Genomic DNA, 26,290 nt, shown 5'->3' on the forward strand with positions numbered 1-26,290 from the left:
AATCAAAAACCAAATCTGATCTTAAATCTGTTCATCCTTCAAACTAACTCAGAGACCAAACAGCAGTTTTCAAAGAGCCTGTTCTGATCGAAACTTAAGGCAGAAGTGCGATCGATCGTTTTTCTTTCTGAGGGAGAGGATTCACCACGAATGACCCCAACTGTGTTTTGTGCCACTTCGCTGCGGGAAACTTTCCTTGGAAAACTCCATCTTTGGCCCCACCTACAAATAGATTTGTTTACAAATGACCCTTCTCGGTAGATTTCATCCTCTTTTCCCCATCTACGCTCACAGAATGCGCTGCAAATCTACAAGTGCGAACGATCAGAATGGGAAGTTGTGCAGAGTTGCAAAAGGAAACTACCTATTAGGCAAGCTATATTTAAATTATGTTTTTTTTTTTTTTTTATAGGTGGATGTGTGGAGCTAGTGTGTAACCGCTGATGTATCATTGCGCAAACACTGTTGTGCTATTGTAGCTGGTCAACCTGATGATGGCTGCAGCTACGTGACAGTTATTTTAGTTCAGTGGTTCTCGCTCCTATAAATGGCCAAAAAGGTCATTCTGAGGCACCGTCTTCATCAGAATGAGAAGCAAATTTAAAATTTCACTCTAAAAGTTGTCATTGGACTGTTTCCAGTCGAAAAAGTCCAACAACTCTATCAATTGAAGCGTGTCAGCACTTCAGTCAAATTGTGTGATCAAATTGTTGCACTGCAGGAATCATGATTCATATCTCATAGTTAATATAACTGAAAATAAACAGTTTTTGGCCGTGAAATGTAGTGAAGAAGAATAAAAATGTATTTTTAAATATTATTTAACCTTTATTTATACAGGTAGTCACATTGAGATCCAATGTCTCATTTGTAAGAGAGACCTGTCCCAGACAAACAGATGCTATTAAAATACTTTTAGTTTATTTTCTCCGTCACCTGTTGGTGTAAAAACTATGAACCCACAAACGAGACATGACCTTTTCACATACACCTCTGCGGGGCTGTACGATATGACCAAAATCTCATATCCCGATGTGACATTTATCGTCCCGACAACGTTATATATCACAAAAATGTTACATTTTCGGTGAATCTCGGGCAACTTGATTTGCGTGCAGTGTTTTCAGCTGGGCGGCGTGTACCTGAGGTCGAGTGTTACATCAGTTTCTTTGTGAGTATTTATTACACGACGTGCTGCGGGGAAAAGCCTGTTCTAAGGTTTATTTTTTAGCACCTGACGGCTCTTTTTAGAGTCTCGTCCGTAAACGCTCTGCATACTATTTCACCTGATTCAGTTTATTTTGAAAATTCTCAACAGAATCTTCAGCTTTATTGTGAAAGGTTTATGTGGAAAATAAAGAAGCGGACGGCGGAGCCACGCGATGGTTTTACCGTTTTTATTTGTTGCTAACGACAACGAATAAAAACAGTCGCTTGCCCGTCCGTAGGTTGGTTATATTAAATATAAGAGAAAGAGAGAACTGTAAGAAATTCTACAGTGACCATTAAAACGATGGAAAAAAAATGGCAGTAAATAGTTTATTTTGCGACACCATGAAACAAACGAGAGCATAATATGAAACATAGACGTTTTCATATCGTCATCGGATATATATCGTTATATCAAACAGCCCTACACTTCCGCCTTCCTCCTCTCTCCTTCTCTGACGCCTTCCAGGGGAAGGAGAGAAAGAAAGGACACAAACACTCATCCCATTTGACCTGATTCAAGTCAGCATGTTTACTGGGATGGATGTGCAGAACCACAACTGTGTGTTTTATATTAAATAAGTGTGTGTGTGTGTGTGTGTGTGTGTGTGTGTGTGTGTGTTTGTAGTGTAGAATCCAGTTGTGACTGAAGCACTATGTGATCTCTCCAGTCTTGTGATCAAGTGCTTGGCAGAGCAGACCTCTTCCCTTTAGGAATGACTTTATTTAGATGAGTCGAGTTAAATAAAAACTTTATTGGCCCTGAGGCTGAATGGCGGTTGTAGCAGAGAGACCGCCTGTGTTAAATATAAAGTTTGTCATTTTATTGACGTGTGTGTGAATACATAAGCAGAAACATGTGACAGCAAAAGGGGTGCAGTGGATATATGGATCCACACACAGATCGGTTTCCATTTGTAGGTGTGGGTAAGCAAACATTAAGGTTTGATTTGTTTAGACACAGAGTATTTATCCTGAGAACGTCTCCTTATCAGAGCTTCTCAGTATTTGGCAGGAGGCTCGCTCCATTACCTCCCTCCCCCCATCGCCTATGGCTCGACTTGGTACTGTTTGTCACTTTTATAGAAGGGGAGTTCCTGGTACATAGGAATTTAATCACAACGAACAGTAATTTAAGTAAATGAAGCTCAAGTTGGAGCACAATAAAACTACTAGTTTCCTTTTTTATTTGTCCTCTTGTTTAACGTTATACTTGCTTTACTTGTGAATCTCTTTGTAGCTTGAAATCACCTTCCTGTTTTGCTTCCCAGCTGCTTCCGATCTTCGACTCTAGCTCAGTGGCGTCTGGTAAAGTACTTTTTTCCACAGGGGCTCATTTTCATTCATTTCTCTTTTTGCATAATAATTCTCCTTACAAACAAACAACCCTTCTTTCTATGTTCCTTTGCTCTACATCCAGCATTTTTCAGACTATAATATTTCAAACCTCATAGACGCAGACAAGCAATCCAAAAAGTAATAAACTTTCCAGCTTTATTCCTTCTTTCTTTTTTAGGTTTGTTACTCTAATGTTTCAGTGTCTGCTATAAAGGGTAGGCTCCACATATTTCACTTGTCAGAGTCTATTTACTCTTCAGGCAGAGCAGCACACAGTGTGTGAGAGCAGTCCTGTGACTGTTTAATAGCAGCCTTCTTGAGTTTTGGCTTAAGCCTGCCCCCTGCGAGTTTCAAGAGGAAGTCCTGCATTACAGCTCGGAAAACAAGAAAAAATACCCGAATTCCATTTATAGGGATCGCAAGTTCCTCAGCCTCTGCTGCTCTGAGTTTGCATTTATTTTAATGTGCACTTTTCAAGCTTGAAATTAATCACATATATGTATGTATATTTAATTATATATATATTAGGGGTGCAACGATACACAAAATTCACGGTTCGGTTCGGTTCAATACTTTGGTGTCACCGTTCGATATTTTTTCGATACAAAAAAAATGTTCATGCCTTTTTAATTTGTCATTTATTAAAATTATAAATATATATTTTAACTCAAAAGTACAGTTTTTAAATTTAATGTTGCTGAAACAAAAGTAATTAAAAAAATAAATATATCTCAGGGCTCTCAAAATTTCAAAATCCCTGGTAGCCCTTCGGGCAGGGACTCTTCAGTTTTTGGTAGCCCAAAATAAATGTAAGTAGCCCGAATAAAAAAAGAGAGCAATTTTTTGATTGATGTTTTGTTTCCTGCTTTGTTTCCTTTACAATATTATACATTAAAGTATAATATTGTAAAGGAAACAAAACATTAATCAAAAAATTGTTGAAAAACAAATTACAACGTATAAAAATTACAGTCATCAACTCAAATACTTGGTTCTAACTGAACAGAAATTTCTATGAACTTGTAAGAACTGTGTAGGACATGAATCAGTCTGTGTCAGATCCTGAATTTGAAATTTCCACTGAAGTCACGGGTAAGAGACAAGTGGAACCAAGATCGAGGCCATTTGCTTTTTGAAGTTTGCAAAGACTGCTAAATTTTGCCAGTGGTAGTTCACTCTTTGCAACATAGTAGCTGTTCTAAACAGATTTTTCAGGTTTATTTTTAGTATGTTATTTGCAATTGGTGTTTGTTCTGGGAAAGATATTGCAGACTGAGCAATAATGCATTTCTTTTTTTTTTTTTTTCTGCTTTTTTCAAATGGTGAAATTTATTTTAAGCTAAATATAGAACTTAAATGTGTTATGGAAAGTGCTGTGCTACTACAAAAGATCAGAGGGATGCAGTTTTGGAAAGAATAAAGCCTATTTGAACACTGCTTTACAGAGCAATTTGGGTGCATTGATTATGTTAATAATCAAATCAAGGGCTTTAAAATTAAGGGGTAAACACTACCCTATATCAGCTACTCTACCACATGTCCCAGTGAGCCTTAATGATGGAAAGATGGATCCTCTCGAATCAAATACAATCTATATAAACAAATTACAAAACTGACTGATGTAGAAAAGTTGTTTTTTTGTCCGATCACAACTGAAACTTTTTGCTGCATCTCCACAAAACCTATGTAAATAATGTAGCTTAAACAGCATTAAAGACAGTATATTCTTTAAACTGCTATATAGTGGTGTATAAATTTAGGACCACATGATGATACTAACTTGGGGTTTTAACTTCCTACCTATTCTTTTTTTTTTTTTTTTTTTTTTTTTTTTTTTGCATTTCTCATGGGTTCTAATGGGGGCCTTTCTTAAAATGACTGGTCCCAGTAACAAAGGCACTTGTCGACTGAGAAATCGAGAGAAAACCAACAACACACCCGGCAGAACACTATGTTATTTACACGGGTGCACATAAGTGGTCCGCATGTGCGCATTCACTGTCAAAATAAAAGAGCGCACCAGATAAGAAGTTGCAACGCGCGTTTGCGTCCATATAAAAGGCTGTTTTTGTCCGCTAGAGTGGGATTTTCACGGCACATTCCGCACCACATCTGTGCGTTCATCATTTGTTTGAAGCCAGCTCACCTCCTGCAACCACTTTTCCGAGAATACGCGCTTCTTTTGTGGTTCAGACTCCTTCTGACATTTCTTTGGAGGTAGAGGAACACCAAAGTAATTGCTTAAAGGAGCTTCTTCGACATCTTTAAGAGTTCTAAACAAATGTCTGTCCTCCTCCAGAAAATCTTATGTATGCAAACACGCGTTGCAACTTCATATCTTGTGCGCGTTTTTTATTTTGACAGCGAATGCGCACCTGCGGACCACTTATGTGCAGCCCTGGTTATTTAGCTCGTCATATTGCAGCCACAGAAATTCTTTTGTCCATGAAACCATAAAGCTGCACTTTCTTTTTGCCTTATAGTCTGATTTGTCATAACTTCTCCGTTTTGTGGTAAGCTTTTCTTTGGCTGTCACTTCTTCACCCTGACCTGTCTTATTTGGCTCAGCAGAACTAAAATATATATCCTGCTGCTTTTACACACGCACACATAACGGTCAGCGATTCTCTGCGCGATCAACCTCTCACATGTTTAAGCTGCGGGAGATTTCACTTGTCATGTTTGCATATAAGCTAACGATTGATAAGACGATGTCAGAGGAATTGGTGCGCAAATTATCATCACTCACCAAACAGTGCTGTCGCTCTCTATACACAGTTCGCGCGATTGCAAAGTGAAAGCAAAAAACAAGCGCAAATTCAAACGCGATTTCAATATGTCACATACTGACAGTGGCTCACCGATGCCAATGACATAATTACCCAGCTACATTTCCGAAAGAATGCAAAAGCATTGACATATAGTTTTCCTTCCTACAATAGCCCGACGGGCAGGGAAGAGATAGATTTTATAGCCCGACTGGAAAAATCGCTAGCCCCGGGACGTCGGGCTAGCGATTTTTCATCTTTGGAAAAGAGAGTTTATTACAGAGAAATGGCTCTTTCCAAAATAAAAGCTATACTATACGCTTCTTCTGGGTTATATTCTCAGCAGCATATTGTAGCGGGTCAGGGCTGTTCGGGGTTCTGTTTGTACAGTTATGTTTTGTTTATGTTGCCATAGTGACGGGTGACGCCCTCTCGCTGCAACGGTGTGTCCTTCCGGGGTCAGAGGGCGCCCTGTGTGTTGTTGTTGTTGTTGCTGTGCGGTTGCTGCGCTGAGCAGTTAGCTAGCGGCAGTGTTCTTCTGCAGATGTCAATAAACGGCTGTGCTTCCTGGCTAGCTCACGGGAAGCAAGACCAAACGACACCTCCGTCTCCTCCTTGTCTGAGCTCGCCACAATATTAAACATATCAGGTCCCCATAAGGAGAATCATGTGCTAACGGCTCTCTAAATGACTCGGGTAAAGTTTGTAGCATGCGTGCTTGTTGTTTTTGTCTGCTTCCACTTATCTTTGCACTAGGATGATGTCGGCGTAAATGTGCAGTCATATTCGTTGTGTTCCCACTAGTGCTGTCAGCGTTAATCTCGTTGAAATGACGTTAATGCCACAACACGGCAAATCTCCGTTAACGAGCTACCCCTGCTTGGGGCTAGACGGCCAACACGTTAACGAGCTAACTGTGCTAACACACTAGTTCCCACCCATGTAATTGAGCATTTCGTGGCACATCCAACATACTGTTTTACTTTAGTCCATGACGCGCTTACCTTCAGGGTCATACGTCACATGAAAACCAAAATAATTCCAAACGCCAGATCTGAATGAGGGTGGGGGAGGTTCAATTTGCCATGTTGCAAGGAGAGCTTAACTTCTGTCTCGCTAGCTTGCCCTGCGCTCTTCCTTCTGACGATGCTGTCTGTGTTGAGCGCTCAGTGGATCTGCGCTCGACAGTGCAGCCTAGGCGGAGTAGTCGAACGCAGATTCACTGAGCGCTCAACACAGACAGCATCGTCAGAAGGAAAGTTGATAAAATAAATTACAAATGTTGTATTGTTCGATACATATGCGTACCGAACCGAAAGCACTGTATCGAACGGTTCAATATCGATACGAGTATCGTGGCACCCCTTATATATATATATATATATATATATATATATATATATATATATATATATATATATATCTCATATATGTGATTATAGTAAATAATCCAGGGGCAGCAGCTACCTTGTTGGTGGTGGTGTTAAAGCTGGATGCCACCTGGTGTGAAACGTGTCGTACCACACTGTGTGACCACAAGTTCTCTAAACGTTTCTTATGACTTTTGGTTTTCCGTAGCATTAATCTTCCGTTCCACCACATCCCAAAGGTGCTCTATTAGACAGAGCTGATTTTAAAGGGTATTTTAGTCAATTAAACTCATCGTCATGTTCAACAAGCCATTTTTTTTTTCATGGTTTAAGCTTTGTCTTCCTCCTAGCGTTTTTCCCGCTCGGTTGCAGGGTCTGCTTTTCTGCAAAGTCGTCTCCACTTGGGTCGGTCAAGGGCGTCGGTCAGATCGGCTTCGATCTTCTTCACGTCGTCCTTGATTCGGTCCATCCATCTCCGCTTTGGTCTGCCTCTAGGTTGACGTCCTTGGGGGCTGAGCCGCACCACTTTCATGGTTTAAGCTTTGTGACTTGGCATTTTTGCTACTTGACGGGTACAGTACTCAGGTAGAGTAGACTGTGGTATTTAAATGATGTTCAGTTGGTGCTACAGCGGTCCTGGACGTACCCCCAGCCCACATCATTTAAAAAAGGCAGGGTGGATCCGTCTTTTCATGTCATTTATTCAAAATGCTGACACTATCATCCAAATATGACGGCAGAAATTGGGGCTCATCAGACCAGCCAATGTTTTTCCAAGCTTCTATTGTCATGGGAATTCTACCCTGAATTTCATGCTGTTGGCTGACAGGAGCAGTGTGGTCTTCTGCTGCTGTAGCCCATCTGCACGTGTGTTTAGAGATGGTCTTCTGCATACCCTGATTGTAACAGGTAGTTGCTTTACTGCCAGTTCTGCCAGTCCACTGACATCAACAAGGCCTTCTCACCCAGAGAACTTCTGCTCACTGGATATGTTTTGTTTTCCTCACCATTCTCTGTAAACCCTAGAGATGCTTGTGTGGGAAACTCCTCATAGAGTAGCAGTTTCTGAAATACCTGCCTGCTTCTGAAAACCATGCTATGGTCATTTTGACCATGTTTACACGTCTGAATACATTGTGGTATTGGCATCTATGAGCGCTTAAGCAGGTGTACCTAATGAATTGGCAGATCGTATTTTATATGGAACCTTTACTATACACTTCACCGAATATATCAAAGATGCTTGTTTGTGAATCCTTATTTCTGATTGTCGTTGTAAGAGCTCTCTCTCTCTCTCTGCCTGCAGGATGACGGGTCGAGAGTTTTTCACCCGCTTTCCGGCTCTATACCCGTTCCTTCTGAACCAGCTGGAGGAAGCTGCAGCCACAGTGGAAAGGTAAGGCGGCGCTCTTAAATCCACACACGCACACTTGCCGTGGCTTTTTGCACATCCTTGGTCCTATTATGGGTTCACTTTGACTTGCATTTCAGCTCTACAAGACAGCCTTTTTTGTTTGCTTAAGCTGATTAAGCAGTGGTGCTTTTCACTGGCAGGCTTTCTGGTGGAAGAAGCAAGGATAGCGCAACTTTTCATCAGTCCGGAAGCTAGGTTTTTCTCAAAGAGCTCGGCTCTTTTTCCTCTGCATTGAATTCTCATGTGGGCCTTTTTCTAAACTGCTTAGCTGACAGACAATTGTTCAAAGCACAGAGCTTTACGAGCGAATAAAACAAATGTCTTGTTGAGATTTTGCTACAGTTTTTGGAGTGGAGAGTTGGGTCCACTTGGGTTCATCGGTCTTATCTTTGTCAGCTCACTCCAGACTCCCTTTTTAAAAGCATATGAGTCATCCAACAGCTGCCCAGGCGGCCTTATCTTAATATGGATCCAATTAATTGAAAGCTCTTTCAGGCCAGCTCTTTCACAATTCCCCCCTACTCCCCGCGACCCTTGTTAAAACATTTGCAAATTTCCCACGGAACCAGATCCCGGCTGTCTGACTTCCCACATCTCAGCGTATCGCACCACCCAAACAGACCAACCGCACCAAACTGTAGCCATACGCTGCAGGACTGGAGGTAAGAGGGCTGCTGTTAGTGGTTTTTTAAACAGACGTGAAAGAGTGTGTTTCCAAAATAGGCCAACGATATAGGAAAGATTATAGAAGCAGGATCTGGACCTGTGTAAGGCTGTATATTTGTGGATTATGTAATCCGCCCTTCCTGCAGAAATCCCTCTTATTACTAAAGCTGCGAGATGTGTAGTACACAACCTGACATGGAAAACACTGGACAAGCAGAGTATGTGCTTCTTCCTGCAGTAAGCATTGTTGTTGCATGCAGACAAGTCTTGCTGATGTTGGCATGTTTCAGCCTTGATGAGCTTTGTAATCATAGTTTTTAAATAAAATTCTTGGTGGCAGTATTTAAACCTGCAAAGCTGACTCTGATTATCTTCTTTTAATACTCACTGTAGTGACTATTAAACAGTTTTCATAGCTGTATGGATTCAAAAAATTCTGAAGTCTTTACTCCTGATAAAAGGCGCTTTTCATTACTTTATGAGCTTTATTAGCTCCAAAAGCTCAGTTTCACTTGTTGATAGCAAAGCAATGCAGATGGACCAGCACATGGCATGCTCTCTACAGGCATTCAAGCCTTATTAGAGTCACCAAGTGTTTGATGCTGGGCAGCTAGTGTACAGGGTGTTTCCCTGACAGCAGCTGGTTACTGTGAGAGATGACCTGTTATCACTGCCTGCACAGCTGAACAGTGATCTCTGTATAATCAACCCCCTACACTCTGATTCTTACCTCTTAAAAATGACTCCCACCATGAGTTTAAACTGTTTTTATTTTATTGTTATAGAAATATTGTTTAAAGCACCATCTTTCTGCCATCATTCTCCTTTTTTGTTTTTTTGGCAACACGTTACACTGTATATCCATATATTTTATATATACTATCCTTAAATGAAGATAAAGATACTCATCATGGTATCAAACAAAGTCAGATGAACTTCAGGGATATGGATGTGTTGAGTTAGAAAGCACAAAACATTGTGAATCCATTTCATGTATTTACAAAGTAACCACCAGAGAGCTGCTCATGTACATTTATCCAGTCAAACAGTAAGAAACGAACTCCATGAGCATCACATTAGGTCCTTTGCCCAAGAACGCCAAAAGTGGCAGATGAACCACTTGCACACCATCCTGTTCACAGATAGCAGCAGGTTCACAACGAGCACCTGTGATACACGTGAAAGAGTTTGGAGACGCGGCGGTGAACGTTAAGTGGAGAGCTGGAAACCCAACGGCCCAGCAGTCATTCCTGTTAGATTTCAGACTTCCACTTAAAGTCCGGCACCTGGAGAGCATGCATAGTGGGCGCATTGCAATAGGTATTCTAAGTGGATGAGTCCACGCAGTCACAAAAACCAGGCAGGCACATGGAGCTCCACACAGACCCACTGATGACGAAACCTGCGTCACTGAGACCCGAGTGGGCCCTAGTAGACTGCTTCAGAAAGTCGCACAGACTCCATGTAATGGTAAAGGGCCTGTATTTGTATAGCACTTTTCTAGTCCCTAAGGACCCCAAAGCGCTTTACACAACCTGTCATCCACCCATTCACGCACACATTCACACACTGGTGATGGCAAGCTACATTGTAGCCACAGCCACCCTGGGGCGCACTGACAGAGGCGAGGCTGCCGGACACTGGCGCCACCGGGCCCTCTGACCACCACCAGTAGGCAACGGGTGAAGCGTCTTGCCCAAGGACACAACGACTGAGACTGTCCAAGCCGGGGCTCGAACCAGCAACCTTCCGATTACAAGGCGAACCCTGACTGTGATACCCTGACTGTCTCAGATCCACTCTGAGACCTTATCCTGCTGCAGTGGGTCCTTCATGGTGCAGGAGTGTCTGGTCCTTAGGTAATCAGACTGTGCTAGACATTTTCTAGATGAGAAAGATTCACAGTTCTTATCCACCCACTGTCAGCCTCAGATATCCCTTCACTTAAAGATCCGAGAATAGATTAAAATCCCTGAAACCACGGCTTTTTGCTAACACATTACTTGCACATATATGCTAACCTTGTTTTGTTTTCTTTTTTTAAACTCTGTTCATGCTTAATGTTGGCATCCAGTATTATCACAGTGTATATGTGATGGGACAAAAAAACAATTGTTGTTCTTTAAGGCTTCTCCTTCCTTCAATGTCTGCAAACCGAATCTCTTCTCAGAGTCACAGGTTATATATCAGATTCACACAGGCCTAGAGACCAGTTGGCAACTTCTTGGCAACCACCGGTTGTTGGGGAAGAAATGCAGATTCGTTGACACCAAGCAACCACCAGCTACCTAGCAAATGAAAATGTAAATTTCAGTCGTTTAGCGGGGTCTCGATGTTTGTGTGACCGGGGCTTCAGGTGAGCACGTTTCTTGACTTATTTAATAGTTATTATTTATTATGGCTTTCACTTTCATTCCTTAAATGAAAGGAAGCAAGGTAAAAAAAACAACAACTAAAAATCAGCTTCATCACACGCCACGGGGGAAGAAAACTGTCCAGACCAAAAGAATCAGATTTATTTATTTATGTGTTCTGCCAGTGCCTTTCTTATTTTGATTCCTGATTATTAAATGGAGGGTTTTGAATGACCTGTGAGTACATTTTGCGTAGCATTTGTTTCTGGTATCCTCTGTTTTACCTCCTATAGTACTTCCTATAGTCCTCCTGTCACACAGTGTCTGCTTGTATATGCACTCACTCTAAACACTCTAAATTTAATTTTGAAAAAACTATCTCGGAGGGGCCTAAGCATGCTCTCATATATGCTCCGAGACGACTTGTTGTTTCAGATTTCAAATTTTATTATCTCTGCGTAGCAAAGCAGATTTATCTGCAAAAGTATTTCAGGTCACCGCCCGCATTTTTAGTCCGCTCTGATTTGTAGCAGCGCTTCATCTTATCTGCCTCTGCCTGCACGTCCAAAGAAAACAGTTTTCGGATCATATTCCAAGTCATTTTCTAAACACAGTGGATGATTTATTTGTCTACCAGTGGAATAAAGTCTGCAGCTTGACTTTACTTTAGAGCTTCTTTGGTGTCTCTTTGCTACTGTGTCCCCTTCACTCCTTTCTAAATGAAGAATTCATATACTTAAGGTCAGCGCTCTGTTTCCACTCTCTTTCTAAACGAGACAAAATAAAAATAGGCTGTTTCATCAAACACCCGGCCGTTGAAGATGATTGAGGAGTTTGGGTTAGAGAAAGCAAACATTCACAGAAGGATCTGACAGCATTAAATGCCACAGAGTCGCTTTTTTATCCTGTCAAATGTTTCTGCCTTCAGCTGCATCCCAACAAGGCCTTGTATGCCCCCCTCTCCACCACCAGCCCAGTCCCTTGTTTCTGTGACATCACATCCTGTCCCGCTGTGCTTGACTGAATTGTGACATTAAACACATTAGACCAGTTACTAATTGGGCCGCTATTACATTTCCCATCTTGCCGATCTGCGGCAGTCCCAGTGGACGGTTCTCTGTGAGTGTTTTGTTTAACGAAGTAATGAAAAGCATACGATGTTTTCTCGGGGAAGGAGCGAGAGGGAAGGTCTCCGTTCTGAGATCCTCATGACTAATGACAGGGCCCAAAGGATGTACTGCTCTACTGATACAGTCACATTAGCAGACCTTCACAAAGTTCAGCGTCAAGCTGAAACACTGTTTCCTCCTCATGTTTCTATATTCAAGACAGGAAAAACTAAAGCTCGTGAAGGCAAAGCGGGGCTGCACTTTGTTGTTGACACTACATAAGGTTCATTTTATTTTGCTCTTTGAGTCCTTGTTTCTTTCCCCGTCTCTATTTTCCTCCCTGCTTCCTTCCCTGCGAGTGTGTCAGAGTGAAACTGTGAAACCGCTGGCAGAGAGACACTTTTCCATTCTGACTCAGCTGGCTTGGATGGAGGAGAAGAGGGAGGTGAAAAGCTCGGTTCAAGGACTGATGAGGACATGACTGTTTGAGAGCGTGGGTGGTTTTAGACATGCAGAGTCTATTAAAAAGCAAGAGGAATTTAGGCCAGTTAAATTTTGCACGGTAACTTTGGTTATCTGTGCTTTTCAGGTGACTTTTCACTGTTTGATCCTGTTGCAGTGAGCGCCACATCAGACTGTTTATTTCTCACCACTATAGATGAATTCCAGGAGCTAAAAAGCGCTTTTCCTCGAGTTCCTGTCACGTGAACACTACACCGATTTTAACGTTTTAACTGCTAGTGCTGTGCTAACAAGTGCTGTTCATTAGCTCGGTCTTTCTGTGCTAAGCTTAGCTAATCGTCTGCTGCTTTAGCTTCATAGTCAGCCGATAGTAGTGATGTGCGATACCACTGATTTCCTTTCCGATCTGATACCAAGTAATATTCAGGGTGGTATCGACGATACTGATCCGATACAGTTACTTTGTACAAAAACGTATTTTATTTATTGTATCTCAAATTATAGCATCATAATGATTACAGGGCATCAGATTACTTGTTCTTATTACTTAATAATGCAGGGTTCATCATATAGAAATAAAAAAACTGAAGTTCTGCCTATTTGAACACTTTGCCTGCCTGCAGCACTAAAGGACTTCATGAGAGACGTCTGTCTCGCCCTAGCAGCACCTGTCCCTCTCCTCCTCTTCAGTTCGTCTCAACATACGCTCGTCATATTCTGTGATATGATTTACTCTGAGGTGTTTGACAAGGTTAGTGATGTTGCCACAACCATACATGTCAACCCTCCAGATTTTTCCGGGACAATACCGAATTTCAGTGCCCGTCCCGAAAATCTCCCGGAGCCACCATTCTCCTGAATTTCCCCCGATTTTCCACCCGGACAACAAAATTGAAAAACCGTATCGCAGAATTCATAGCGTGGCCCAGCCAATTCCAGCAATGACGGCAGCGACTTAGTTTTAATATTACTCTTATTTCTCTTTCTGGGTCGCAAAAAAAACTTTTAACATATTTTCAGGTGAGAATGTGTAAACGTCAAATATCTGAGCCGACCGACACATCGTCTTCAAACCCCCGCGGTCTTTCGCTACTCGGGTTAAACAGGATATATAAGTCACTTTGATAACTTAAAAATGTTATTGTTTGGCTTTTTCAGTGTTTTATTTGTTCGTGGGTAAATCGGTTTGGCTGAGATTAAAGTTATTAGATTAGATTAAATTAAACTTTATTAATCTCTCGGGAGGGTTCCTCCGGGGTTTTCACACAGCTGAATAAACGTCAAACAGAAAATGATTAAACAGAAGAGTCTACGCCAGCGCCCTGTTATATCTAGATAGCAAGGAGCAGACGGCAGAGTTTCTCTCCACCGAGGGAGCCTGTGACGTACTACCCGGCTTTCTTTAGACCGCGAAGGCCGGGTCCTCAGGTGGAAGCAGCCTCTGAATTTGGACACCCCCGTTGTTTCCGGGCCGGCCAATAATAACGGTGACATTTAACGTATTTTATCCTATAAATAAACACTGTAAAATGTATTTATCCCCCCCCCCCAACAGCCCTTTTGAATGTCTCCCTAGTACGGCCACAACACCTCACTTTTTTGCCACATGTATTGCAAACCACGTCTCAGCTGTTTGTGGAGGTAAAATACATCCACACAATTACGCTCAGCCATCGTTGTGAGTGCGCACGCCAAGGGGCGGCGAGACATTTATACAGACGTATTTCGCACATGAAATGTAGTTTATCATTTGTAGTTAATGATAAACTACAAATTTACTCTAAATTACTAAAATATCGATATTGTAATGTGAGAATCGATTCTAGAACATAAATGACTGGTATCGGAGGAATCGATATTTCAGGATCGATCTGCACATCACTAGCTGACAGACAAGAGGATATTCTCATTTAACTATGAACTCTTAGCAAAGGGCAAGAAAGTGAAGAAATAATTACTGTGCAGTTCTGCCATAGAGACTCCTGAAGTTCAACTTCATAGAGTTTGACTGCATGTTAGCATAAGCCCCACATTTATCTATGGGCTGTTAACAACCCTTCACTGGAGAGGTGAAGGTTAGTCCTAGAGCCCACGTTTCAGGCCCTTTCCTTTGCTAACAACTTCTTTTATGTGTACAGAGTCCCTCATGATCATGTCAGAAGAAGATTATCCAAAAACAGCGTTCAGTTTATCGGTTCTCTGCCATTACAGCGACGGCAGGAGTGTCGCCTTGAAGTATCCATTCATTTAACGGCTTTACCATTGATGATTTATGACTTTTACTTTCTAGATAACGTTAATTGTGTGCGTCTTTGTGTTTGTGTACATGTTCAGTGACAGCGGTCAGGTGAAGCTGCACCCCAGTCTCTTCTTGCTGCTGCTGGTTCTCAGTCGGCTCTACCCTTCTCCCATGGATGGATCCTCTTCTCCTTTGGGGCTCGCACCTTTCATGCCCTTCATCATGAGGTAGGTGATCTACGCATGCATGCACAGGTACAGTGGAAACAGTGGAGTCACAACAACCGAGACCATTACTGATGATTTTCTACAAATGTGGGTTAGTTTCACAAACAGCGCAGTTCAGCTGCATGGACTCTACAGGTTTGCACAAACCACAAAGATGCAAAGCGGGGGACTTAGCAGTGTCTCCAGGGAAGCAAAACGCATCCAGACCCAAATATGTTTTCTGCTGGTTTGATACACTCCAGTGGATTTCTCTCTCCTGTCGTCTTACATACAATGAACATGTGACACGGGTGGTCAGGACTGTGGCTGCTTTCTGTGAAGTGGAGGATGTTTTAACCCACACCAAGCATTCTGACTGAGACATGGAGATTCATCCGCTCTATTCATCTTCTTCTTTTGATGTGGTAGTCAGTTCAGCGATGTTCTAATGATGTTTTTATGTATGCACTCAATGTTGGGCGATTGGATGAATATATCAGCTATCGTCGATCATTTTTACAACGGTGATTTATTTATTTATTTATTTGCCCATGAGTAAGTTTGCTAATAACGATGGAGCTAATAGAAGCAGTCAACAGAAGGAAAAAAAAAATAGTAGCGCTGTTTTAACAGCACCCTCGTTCATCTGCGAGCACATGCACCGTCCTCAGAGTGCGCCCAAATGCTTGTTGATGGAGCTGCAGAAGCTGGTGATAGTCTAGGATACTCAGCCAGTGTCAGGTGGACACGTGCATGCTCATGCAAGTTAGTCGTGTTTGAGTACTTTGCTCGCACCATACGTCTGCACACTTTCTTAGGTCTCCCTCTTTCATCTGGTTTAAAGCCAAAGAAATCCCAAATTGGCGACTTTATATTTTTTTAGTGCTGTCAGCGTTAACATGCCATCATGACGACTAACGCAATGAACAATTAATTAGGGGATTAGTTCGTCCATGTTTGGACTTCTTCTGTGTTGTAAATGCGCAAATCAGTCTGTGCATGATTACATTGCTCCGGTCATCCTGCGCATGCACGAATATATCGCCCATCGTTGATTATTGGACTGACGATTGTCGGTTGGAAAATTTGTACATATCGCCCAGCCCTAATTCCCAGTCAGAGCTGTTTTTGACATTGCAAAATTCCGGATATCAGTTATGCCATTAACAGAGAAAAGCACAGGCTTTAGGGAAGGCTGTGCTTTTGCCTCAGAGGAAATATTTGTTCATACGCTGACCTTTCATTATTAGAAACTTTGGCCGTGCTGGATTGGCACACACATGACTTTTATTTCATGACTGTCGTCCCTGCGTTGTGATGTTTCCTTGTTTCCTGTCACTATTCATCCCTCCACTCATAACAGTGGACTTGAATGAGCATTTATCCCACCCTGCCTTTTCCAGTCTCTTTGCCTGCTTATGTACAGTCTGAAAGGAAAAAATGTAACCAAAGGAATTCTGTCCAACCCAAGAGAGTCCCACACCTGCTCACTCAGCTGTGATAAACCTCTCAAACTAAGTTTATCTGAACTTTTCTTTCTAACTATAGAACAATTCACAATCAGCAAAGGTCTAAATATTTTGTGTGTTTGTGTGTGTGCGAGGCTTCTTTCATTTGTGTTGTTTGCGCAGGTGTTTCTGCATCTTTGATATGGATGTGCTGTCATCAATTCATTGTCGTTTTTCAGTACTGGTACAATCGCTGTGATATAATCTAAGGTTTCGCCATGGCTACAAGAGAGATTGTTTTGTGTTCGTCTGTAGGATTTTGTGTCTTTCCACACTAAGACAAAACACCCATCTACTGTGAGCTGTTCCTGCAGCGAGCAGCGCATGTGTGTGTTGTCTCGCGTTGCAGCTCGTCTGAATCCACTCGCTGTTTACTGGAGAGTGAACCTCTCAGGCGAGTGGGAAACTTTAGTCACAACTTCATTTTGTTACATTTCTCCATTAGAGGAATGTACAAATATTATTGGAAGATGTTCTTATGCTGCACCTGCAAATAAGAACTGTAAGCTTCAACCTTGTGTGTCCACAAGATTTGGCATCCCAAGAAAATAATACCTGATCTCAGCATTTAACACGCCTACACCCTTCAACAGCACCTTGATAAGGTGTATAAAATAAAAGCAGCACAACTAAGGTGGTGGAGACTGAAGCTCATGTTTTCTGGAATGCAAGCACACAGCTGGTGATGCTTTGTGGCAAAGAAAAGGTGGGTGTGAAGGCTTTTTCACTTTGTACGGAAATCACTATTGTGTTATGTGTGCAAGGCAGAGCCTTCTCATTACATTTCTTTAAGCTATTCTGTCACTATAGCTATTCTGAATAGTTTATCTGATGTGTAAATTGTCCAGCCAGATGATTGATGCAGTATTTTTACAGCTGGATAGCTTGTGCGTCCGACTTTGTGTGTGTGGATGTGCGCGCGTGTTTGGGAGGATATAGGGAGTTAAGCTTTGACCTTGAGGTTGGAATGCACTACTGATGGTTTAGATAATAGTGCTTGCATGTGGGTGCTGTATGTGTGTTGGTAGGGGCTGGTAGGGCTGGGCCATATCATACCGTTCACTGTAATACCGGTATAATGTTGGGCAACGACAAGAAAATGAAATATCGTGATAGAATTTGGGTAAAACGCGCATGCGCGGTGCCTTTGTTTTCATACGCACATGGCGGAAAAAGCATGGCGGCGGCGATGGAGAATGAGGGCGAAAGCGGATCGTTGAATGAAACGGATGAAGCAGAAGTGGTTTGTAAAAATGCTGCAACTTCAGTGTGGAACTGGTTTGGCTTTCGACCGTCAGATACACAACAAAGCACTATTTTTGGTAGCGCATGCTAGCGGGCCGTCGTTATTACCGTGTTTTTCTTGCAAAATACGGCACACTTAAAATCAATCCTTTGATTTTTCTGAATATCGACAGCGCCCCTTATAATCCCGTGTGCCTTATGTATGAGTTCTGGTTGTGTTTACTGACCTCGAAACGATTTTATGTATACGGCATTTGAAAATCTGTCAAATGTTTTAGTACGACTTTGCTAAGCTACGAAGCCGCAATGCTTGATGGATTGTCGGAGCATTACGGCTATCGTAGGCAGGCGCCTCGCGGAGTGATACGTACTGTGCTTCAACATAATATTACCGTATTGTGTGTGTGTATAACTTCTTTTAAGTTTTGTGGATATTATACATGGTTATGCTGAGGATATGTCGGCCAGTTTCCACTGGAAATGCCTTTTGGTTAAACTGTCAGCAAGAAATTTTGCACTGTTAAATTTTTATATAACTTTAATGCACATAAAAACAGCTGCTTGTTTAAGTGAAAATACATTGATGGGTTGTTTTTTATTTTTTTGCACTAATAAAGTTGTGGAGTTGTAAAGTATTTTGTCTAGTGTCAATTATATCGTCAGTTATATCGTTATTGCAAATTTTCAAATGTATATCGTGATAAATATTTTTGGTCATATCGCCCTGCTCTAGTGGCTGGCATAGTGAGGAGACATAAAACTGGTATTGTAGCATGCTTTGTGAGTACAGTAGTTGTGGGATTTGGCTTTATTGTTAGTGCAGTGGCCTTTTTTTTTTTTTTGGCAGGCGGGTGTCTTTGTCTCCATGGCTACGTCTACCTTTTTTTTTAATGTTTAGTTTAGTTGCAATGCTTAAGCTTAGGGTTAGATTTTGGGGAATGAGATTTAAAATGAGTCAGTGTTTTCACAAAGCTAGTGCCCCTCACCCTACAGACTTGTTAACTGGAATATAAGAACCACTCATCCAAATACCTCAAACTAACCAGGCAGTAAATCCTCCAATTTTCAAGTAGATTGGATAAACATCTGTCACATTTTTAGTGAAACGGTAGAGCCGTATTGTTTGCGGTTTACTGTATAATATATTCTGGTGTTGAGCAGCTCTTTTAGTTTGTTTGGCCCAGACTCAAAGTTTGAAAGGAATTCAAGTTTCATGCTAACATCTGTGCCTCCCCAGAGGAGTAGTCTGACTCCCTTTGCATTGACCTCAGTGTCTTCAGTGCCACGGTGAGGGTGACATTTGGTGTTTGCGTGCAAAATTCTCATCAACTGTTTGAAGGAACTGGCATGAGAATTTTGTTTAGATGTTCACGTTCCTCTGCACCTCAAGGGGAGTTATGACTGTTTTGTGTTTTCCTTCATCCAACCTTTGTTATGTTTAAAGGTGGAGATTTGGGGCAACTATTGCTACTGGTCCTTTGCCAGGTTAGCGCAGTCATTCTGCTTCCCAATGATCTTTCAGGATTAGTACTTATTGCACGAAACTCTAGTGTGTGAGGGTGAAACCTCTGCCCTCTAAAACAGTCAAGTTCAACCCTGTTGTATGAGTAATGCTAATAAGGTATGTGTTTGTACATAATAGTGTAGCTCAAGGTTATAAGACATAGCAAAGTCAAAGAACAGGAAATGCAAAGCTGCTAGTGCCCCAAATATTTAGCCTTTTTAAAAAATCATGTTGTTTTCAGTTTGACAAGTTGGCTCCATTAAACAGTGCTTTTAAGTTGTAGCATTTCCTGCTGGCATTGTACCCTTTATTACAGAGACAATTGTTATTGGACTATGGATATGTGTCAGAATGTTTAAACAATGTCTGGATTCAGATATGACTACAAAAATAGTCTAACTTTCTTTTTTCCAGTTTGAAGTTTTTACCAGCAGCTCTTTAGGCGCTGACGTGTTGCCTCAGGATCTTTAGAGACCTCCAAGACTATTTCACCTGTATTGGTAATCTGGTCTTGATCGCATTTGGTTTTTCCTCCATCTGTACACTCTGTCTGACTGCACACTTAAAGGCTGGTTCTGTAACTGTTTCTAGTCTGATCCACGTCTTCAGTCGTATGTTGCAAAACACTTCATTTTTGTTTTTATAGGCAGATCACAACCACAGTTGCCTTAAGCCGATTTATACTGTAAGGTAAAGGCCATACAGTAATTTCAGCAATTGCTTGGCGAGAGTGGGAAAGAAAAAACCCCTTTTAACAGGAAGAAACCTCCAGCAGAACTACATCAGAATCAGAAAGGGTTTTATTGCCAAATGTTGAGCGGGTTTACAACATTAGGAAATTGCTGCGGTGCTTCAGTGCAGACATACTGTTATAAATTAAGCTTAAATAGACATGAAAATAAAAATAAGAATAAGAATTAAAAGTGCTAAGTAGATAGATAGATATATACATGATATATACATGGGTGCAGGTGGTGATCAGTGCCAAACATGGAATGATGCAGTGAACACAGCGTAGGGTCATGTGTTAGTGGTGGGAACAGTCGTACGGTTATTGTTCATGTGTCCAACAGCAGAGGGGAAGAAACTGTTCTTATGGCGAGAGGTTCTGGTGCGAATGGACCGGAGCCTCCTGCCTGAGGGGAGCAGGTCAAACAGACTGTGTCCAGGGTGAGAAGGGTCAGCTGAGATCCGAGCTGCACACCGCAGTGTCCTGGAGGTGTACAGGTCCTGCAGAGATGGGAGTCTGCAGCCAATCACCTTCTCAGCAGAGCGCACAACACGCTGCAGTCTCTGTTTGTCCCTGATAGTGGCTCCAGCGTACCACACGGTGATGGAGGAGGTGAGGATGGACTCGATGATTGCAGTGTAGAACTGCATCATCGTCCGTGTTGGCAGGTTGAATTTCTTCAGCTGCCTCAGGAAGTACATCCTCTGCTGGGCTTTCTTGATGACGGAGGTGATGGTGGGCTCCCACTTCAGGTCCTGGGTGATGGTGGTATGCAGGTATGGGGTAGCCATAGAACTGGGCGATATGAGATTTTTTCATATCACGATATGTTTTTTTTTTTTTTTTTTTTCATTTCAGGCGATAACGATATATGGTAAAATGGTAAATGGCCTGTATTTGTATAGCCCTTTACTAGTCCCTAAGGACCCCAAAGCACTTTACACATCCAGTCATCCACCCATTCACACACACATTCACACACTGGTGATGGCAAGCTACATTGTAGCCACAGCCACCCTGGGGCGCACTGACAGAGGCGAGGCTGCCGGACACTGGCGCCACCGGGCCCTCTGACCACCACCAGTAGGCAACGGGTGAAGTGTCTTGCCCAAGGACACAACGACCGAGACTGTCCAAGCTGGGGCTCGAACCGGCAACCTTCCGATTACAAGGCGAACTCCCAACTCTTGAGCCACGATCGCCCTTTATTGGGGCGATATATATCACGATATAAGCCAAATAACTATATTTGTAAGATTTAAATGTGCCGTTGCTCACAAGTAAAATGTGAAATAATCAGCAGCTTGTTTTTATTTAAGTATTTATTTCCCATAATAAGTTCAACAGGTGCGGCACGGTGGTTAGCACTGTTGCCGGACAGCAAGAAGGTCCTGAGTTTAATTCCACCATCAGGCGGGGTCTTTCTGTGTGGAGTTTGCATGTTCTCCCCGTGTTTGCGTGGGTTCTCTCCGGGTACTCCAGCTTCCTCCCACCGTCCAAAGACATGCAGCTTGTGGGGATAGGTTAATTGGATAATCCAAATTGTCACTAGGTGTGAATGTGCGAGTGAATGTGAGTGTGAATGGTTGTCTGTCCCTGTGTGTTGGCCCTGCGACAGACTGGCGACCTGTCCAGGGTGTACCCTGTCTATGACAGCTGGGATAGGCTCCAGCGCCCCCCGCGACCCTGAAAAGGATAAGTGGAAGCGAATGGATGGATGGATGAAGTTCAACAGGGGAGATGTACTTAAGGAACATGAGACTTTTTCAGAAAAATAAAGGCAAATATTGCAAACTACACAAAAGGCAGCCGCTAAAGCGTTTAAGTTTCAAAATAGAACAAACAAAACAGACTACTAAATTGTCAATTCCACTTAGAAATTATTAATTCTAAAAATAAATCTTAGTTTGTTTTACTGAAGAACAGACAAAACTGACTAACTTTTGTCAATATCAAATAAACTGAGAACTAAAAGGAAATTCTCATTCTCTCCTTGTTGTATAGCTGAGCTTTTCAAACAGTTTTAACAGTTACTTTAGTCTGACAAAAGCCGAATGACGAATTAGCGCTTCCAGTCAGAGATTGAGCAGGTTTATTGTATTTCCAGGCTTGCTTTCGACACAATTTACAGTGCGCGCTACTCTGTTTGACTTGAAATAGCCCGAAATACCTTCACACTACGGAACTTCTATGGCTCTTCCATTTGACAATCTCTCCGGCGTTGGAACCATCATCTGTTTTATCTTCGGTAACCTTCGGTTACGCTCTCGGTTGATTTTTCTCTAGTCGGCGCACTCATTTCCTCCAATACCCGGGCGGCACGGCGGCTGGCTGCTTTCCAAAACAAATACACATGTGCGGCTTGGCACTTGTGCTGTACGTAACAAGTCACGTGACGTGACGCTGCAGCTGTGATTGGTTTGGCTCTGCACTACTTAATTTGGATTGGCTGTTCTTTTTTTTTCTTTTTTTTTTTTAAAAAGAGGACGAGCGGTGAGGCCTATCGCAATAGTTTAATTTTTCTATCGAGAAAAAGTTATTTCGCAATACATATGTTATCGTTCTATCGCCCAGCTCTAGGTAGCCATCTAACTCGCATCTGATAATAACCTGTTGAATAATTCATTTCATTCCATATTTAGTGACACACATAGAAAATGGAAAGTGAAGTGTGATCAGAAGCTGACTGGGTCATAAACTGGAGCCGTTACCACTTGCACCTGTAAATGTGTGACTTTGCCTTCGTTGAATGCATACGTTCTTAAAAAAATAAAAAATCTGAACCTCAGTGAAATCTCGTAGTTATGCCTTTAGAGTTCCATCTCTTGTGGGTGAAAATAAAAGGGCTTTCGGCTGAGTCTGGCACTGTCAGAGAAGGTATGCAGCACACACATCTAGCCAAATGAAGCCCACATGTTGGAGATGTTAAATATAGCCCAGCCACAACTTCTTTGGCTCCAGCCATGTTTCTCTGCGATACCCCCTTTCCATCCCCCAACCCATCTATCCCAGGCGTGTGCAGGACGTGTCTGATGAGGCCGATGGCCGTCGCCCACCGCGTGCTCCCCGTCTCCATAAGACCTGACCCGTCACCTCCAAGGATTAAATGTTGCTTAGCTTCACCTGTTGACAGGCCAGAGCACCATACTCAAATACTGTGGTATAACTCCTTTACACCGCATAGCAAATTATTATTTTTTTAAATCTTCATAACCTCCCACCTCATCCTCACTAGATTTGTAACATTCCCTCGATGCCGGGCCCTCTGCAAGCGTCACACCTGCATGCGTAATGACGGAGTGAATAATGATGATGACGAGAAAATGGGGGAGGATGACGAGAAGCGGACATTTGTTATAATAATTAATGGCTTCATTCCTATCCGCAGTGTCTTTAAAACAGTTTGTCTTATCTCCTTGGAGCGCCTCTCCTTTTCTCTGTCTCTCCATCTTAACTGTAAGCCCTCAGAGTGTTGTGGTAGTGATTTATATCCCGTGATATCCAGCCCAGGCATTTCTGCTCACCCTGCCTGCACCACTCCCTTCCTTTCCTTTTTGGCCCGCACTGTCTCACATCTCATTTCTTTAGAAAGGGCACAGAAATGCCTATAAACTGACTTCAAAAGGGACTGCTATCAGTTTCTTTTTGTTTTTGTTTTTTTAATACAATGCAGTGCATTTCCCCACGATGACGAATGGTGAACAAATGCCTAGAGAAGAACAAACTTGCCATCAGTATCTGAACTATGCCTGACATGAAAAGGAAATAGTTTACTGACACATTACAGGATTACATTTCATAATGTAAACTGAAGCTGTACCCTGTGTGCTAATCAGGCCAATTAGTAGCGGCAAGGAGTTTATGAAACTGATGAAAACTAGCACTGTAGAATTAGAAGATACAAGATGGTATGCCAAAAGCCGTGCAAAAGAGAACATGTAGGAGTTTGCGTGCTGTGTAGAGCACTGAAATTCATGCCTGAACCTTCAAACTTAAGACATGAAGGGTCATACCTGTGTTTTATTAACTGAGAGGGGTCTCCTTCACCAAATAATAATAATTTGAAGGAAAGGGACAGTGTGACTGGCATCTTTCTAAAACATCATCCTCTTCTTCATCACCTCAAGCCTCAAGTCTTCTGAACCGAAGTCAGAGCTCTAACACAAGAAATAGTGCAACAAGATACTTGTTTATTCCTGATATTGTCAGAAGTACTTAATGTCAGCAGATTAGACACGAGACCGTTCCGACTAACGTTTGGTTTAAGTGACCTAAAAACATTAAAACACTCACAATTTCTCTCTGATAAATAGTTTGATTGCATTTTCACATTGTATGAGAGTTTATTCACTAAGCGTCAGAGTCTAGTAATCTTAGATCTACACAGATGAACACAGGCTAATAACATCGGCTTTAACCCTCCAGTTCTGTGTACACCCCCCCTTACTTTAGTCTTCCCGGCCTGTTTTAACAGCTCTTAAATTAGCATAACAAACATTTTTCACCACCAAATTCAGTGCAGTGGGTCAATCAGTAGGTAGTAAAGTGGGTCTTTCAGGGGGTCATTCAGTCAATGGGAGGGGGGGTTTTAGTGGATTCCCACTCATCTCCTATGGTGGTCACCCTTGACCGGGAACACCACATATGTAACAAGGTTGATTAAAATACTCAACATTCAATGAAAGAGGTGATCATCACTTTCATATGTTCACCTGCATAGTGTGGAGGATGTCATAAGGCCTCGAGGCCATCAGATGTAAAAACCAAAACAGTATTTATGAGTGTTTTAAGTTGTAAATCAGTCAGATTTGACCCGAACACGACAGGAAGGAACATCAGTGCTGCTTACCCACAGAAAAGTTCAGGATATCTTCACCAACTCACCTCAGCATCGCTGTTATCAGTCAGAAGTGGGCTTCTCTAAATGACTGGCCCACATTGGACACCTTTCACAAAGTTTTACAGCCTCTTCAAGAGTAAAGAGGCCTTCCACAGATGGGAGGAAAACAGTTGATCTGATATCCTCGTGTTGGTGTTGTTCCCAGATCATCATACTAAATGTTGTTCCAGGATCAACATTGCAAGTGACCAATCAGAATGTTGTGACGTCATACCTTTGCGACTTCGGGAAAAACCGGCGTAAAACAAAAAACTGTACTTAAGCTGCGTGAAACCGCCTCTGTCCGCCGATCAACAGACCCTGACCCTAACCCTAATCGTAACCCTTTAATAAACAGTAAGCAGAATTGATATTGTCCTTGCAACATTGGAATTTCATAAATGCACGAATGGCTTGGCGTGCAAAGGAATAACGTCACAACAATGTGATTGGTCACTTGCAATGTTGAACCTGGAACAACATTTTCATGATGGTCTGGGAACAACACCAACACGAGGATATCAGATCATCCGGGGGAAAACACCAGGTTAGGTCTGTATCTGGTCCAAATAATAACATAAACACACTGGCCACCTGCAGACTTATGAGATGTAGTTTAAAGTTGATGTTTTTGATATGTCCTACAGCGGCCACCGTAGCGAGAGTTATACTGTTGAATTGGGGAGGACTAAGAAAACAGAAGTCAGTTGACTGCAATCTGCCGATAACGTGAAAACCTTACATTCTGTAACTTTCAGTGTAGTTTGATGTCCAGGTGAAAACTTGACACATATTATTTTAGGTTATGAGATCTTTTTGATACATTCACTGTTAACTGGATGTCTTTGGGTTTTTGCCTGTGGGCAATTTGAATATGGCTCAGTTCATACGGGCTGTTGTAATATCAAAGATCTACACAAAACTGACAGAAGCATAAATAGCAGTGGGAACATGATTATGTTTACATGATTACGTTTACATTATGCTGGCTGTCTGCCTAACCAGGCATGTACAGTTACGTGCAGCCATGATTATGCTTGTCGGGTTCATACCGGATGTTTTTTAATTTGACACACATTCTAGTGGTTTTCCACACAGCAAAATAGTCAGGACAAAGAAAGAGTTTTGGTGGTAAAGTAAAAGAAGGATTGTTTTTGCTTGGCTAGATCGCGTCCATATGAATAAATGAAGGAAGCCAAATTGTTTAATTTGTCACTCCTTGCTTCTTAATTTGCTTACAGTAGGTTCTTTGCTAATCAGCTTTGACTCTCAGGCTTGTTTAGCCAACA

General features: G+C 42.1%; 1 protein-coding gene across 1 annotated transcript in view; it reads left to right on the forward strand.

The window, feature by feature from the left end:
* Nucleotides 1-26,290, forward strand: part of thada (THADA armadillo repeat containing) — a 123,039-nt gene that overhangs the window by 37,098 nt on the left and 59,651 nt on the right. Inside the window, exons 27-28 of the mRNA XM_085297600.1 lie at nt 7,992-8,081; nt 15,025-15,156. Coding sequence (XP_085153726.1) covers nt 7,992-8,081; nt 15,025-15,156 — 222 coding nt within the window. The remainder of the gene's footprint in view (nt 1-7,991; nt 8,082-15,024; nt 15,157-26,290) is intronic.

This window comes from Mchenga conophoros, linkage group LG13 (genome assembly GCF_057382185.1).
Source record: "Mchenga conophoros isolate Kocher_MC1m ecotype Shallow Benthic linkage group LG13, M_conophoros_male_GT1.1, whole genome shotgun sequence".
In the NCBI taxonomy this organism is placed as follows: Eukaryota; Metazoa; Chordata; class Actinopteri; order Cichliformes; family Cichlidae; genus Mchenga; species Mchenga conophoros.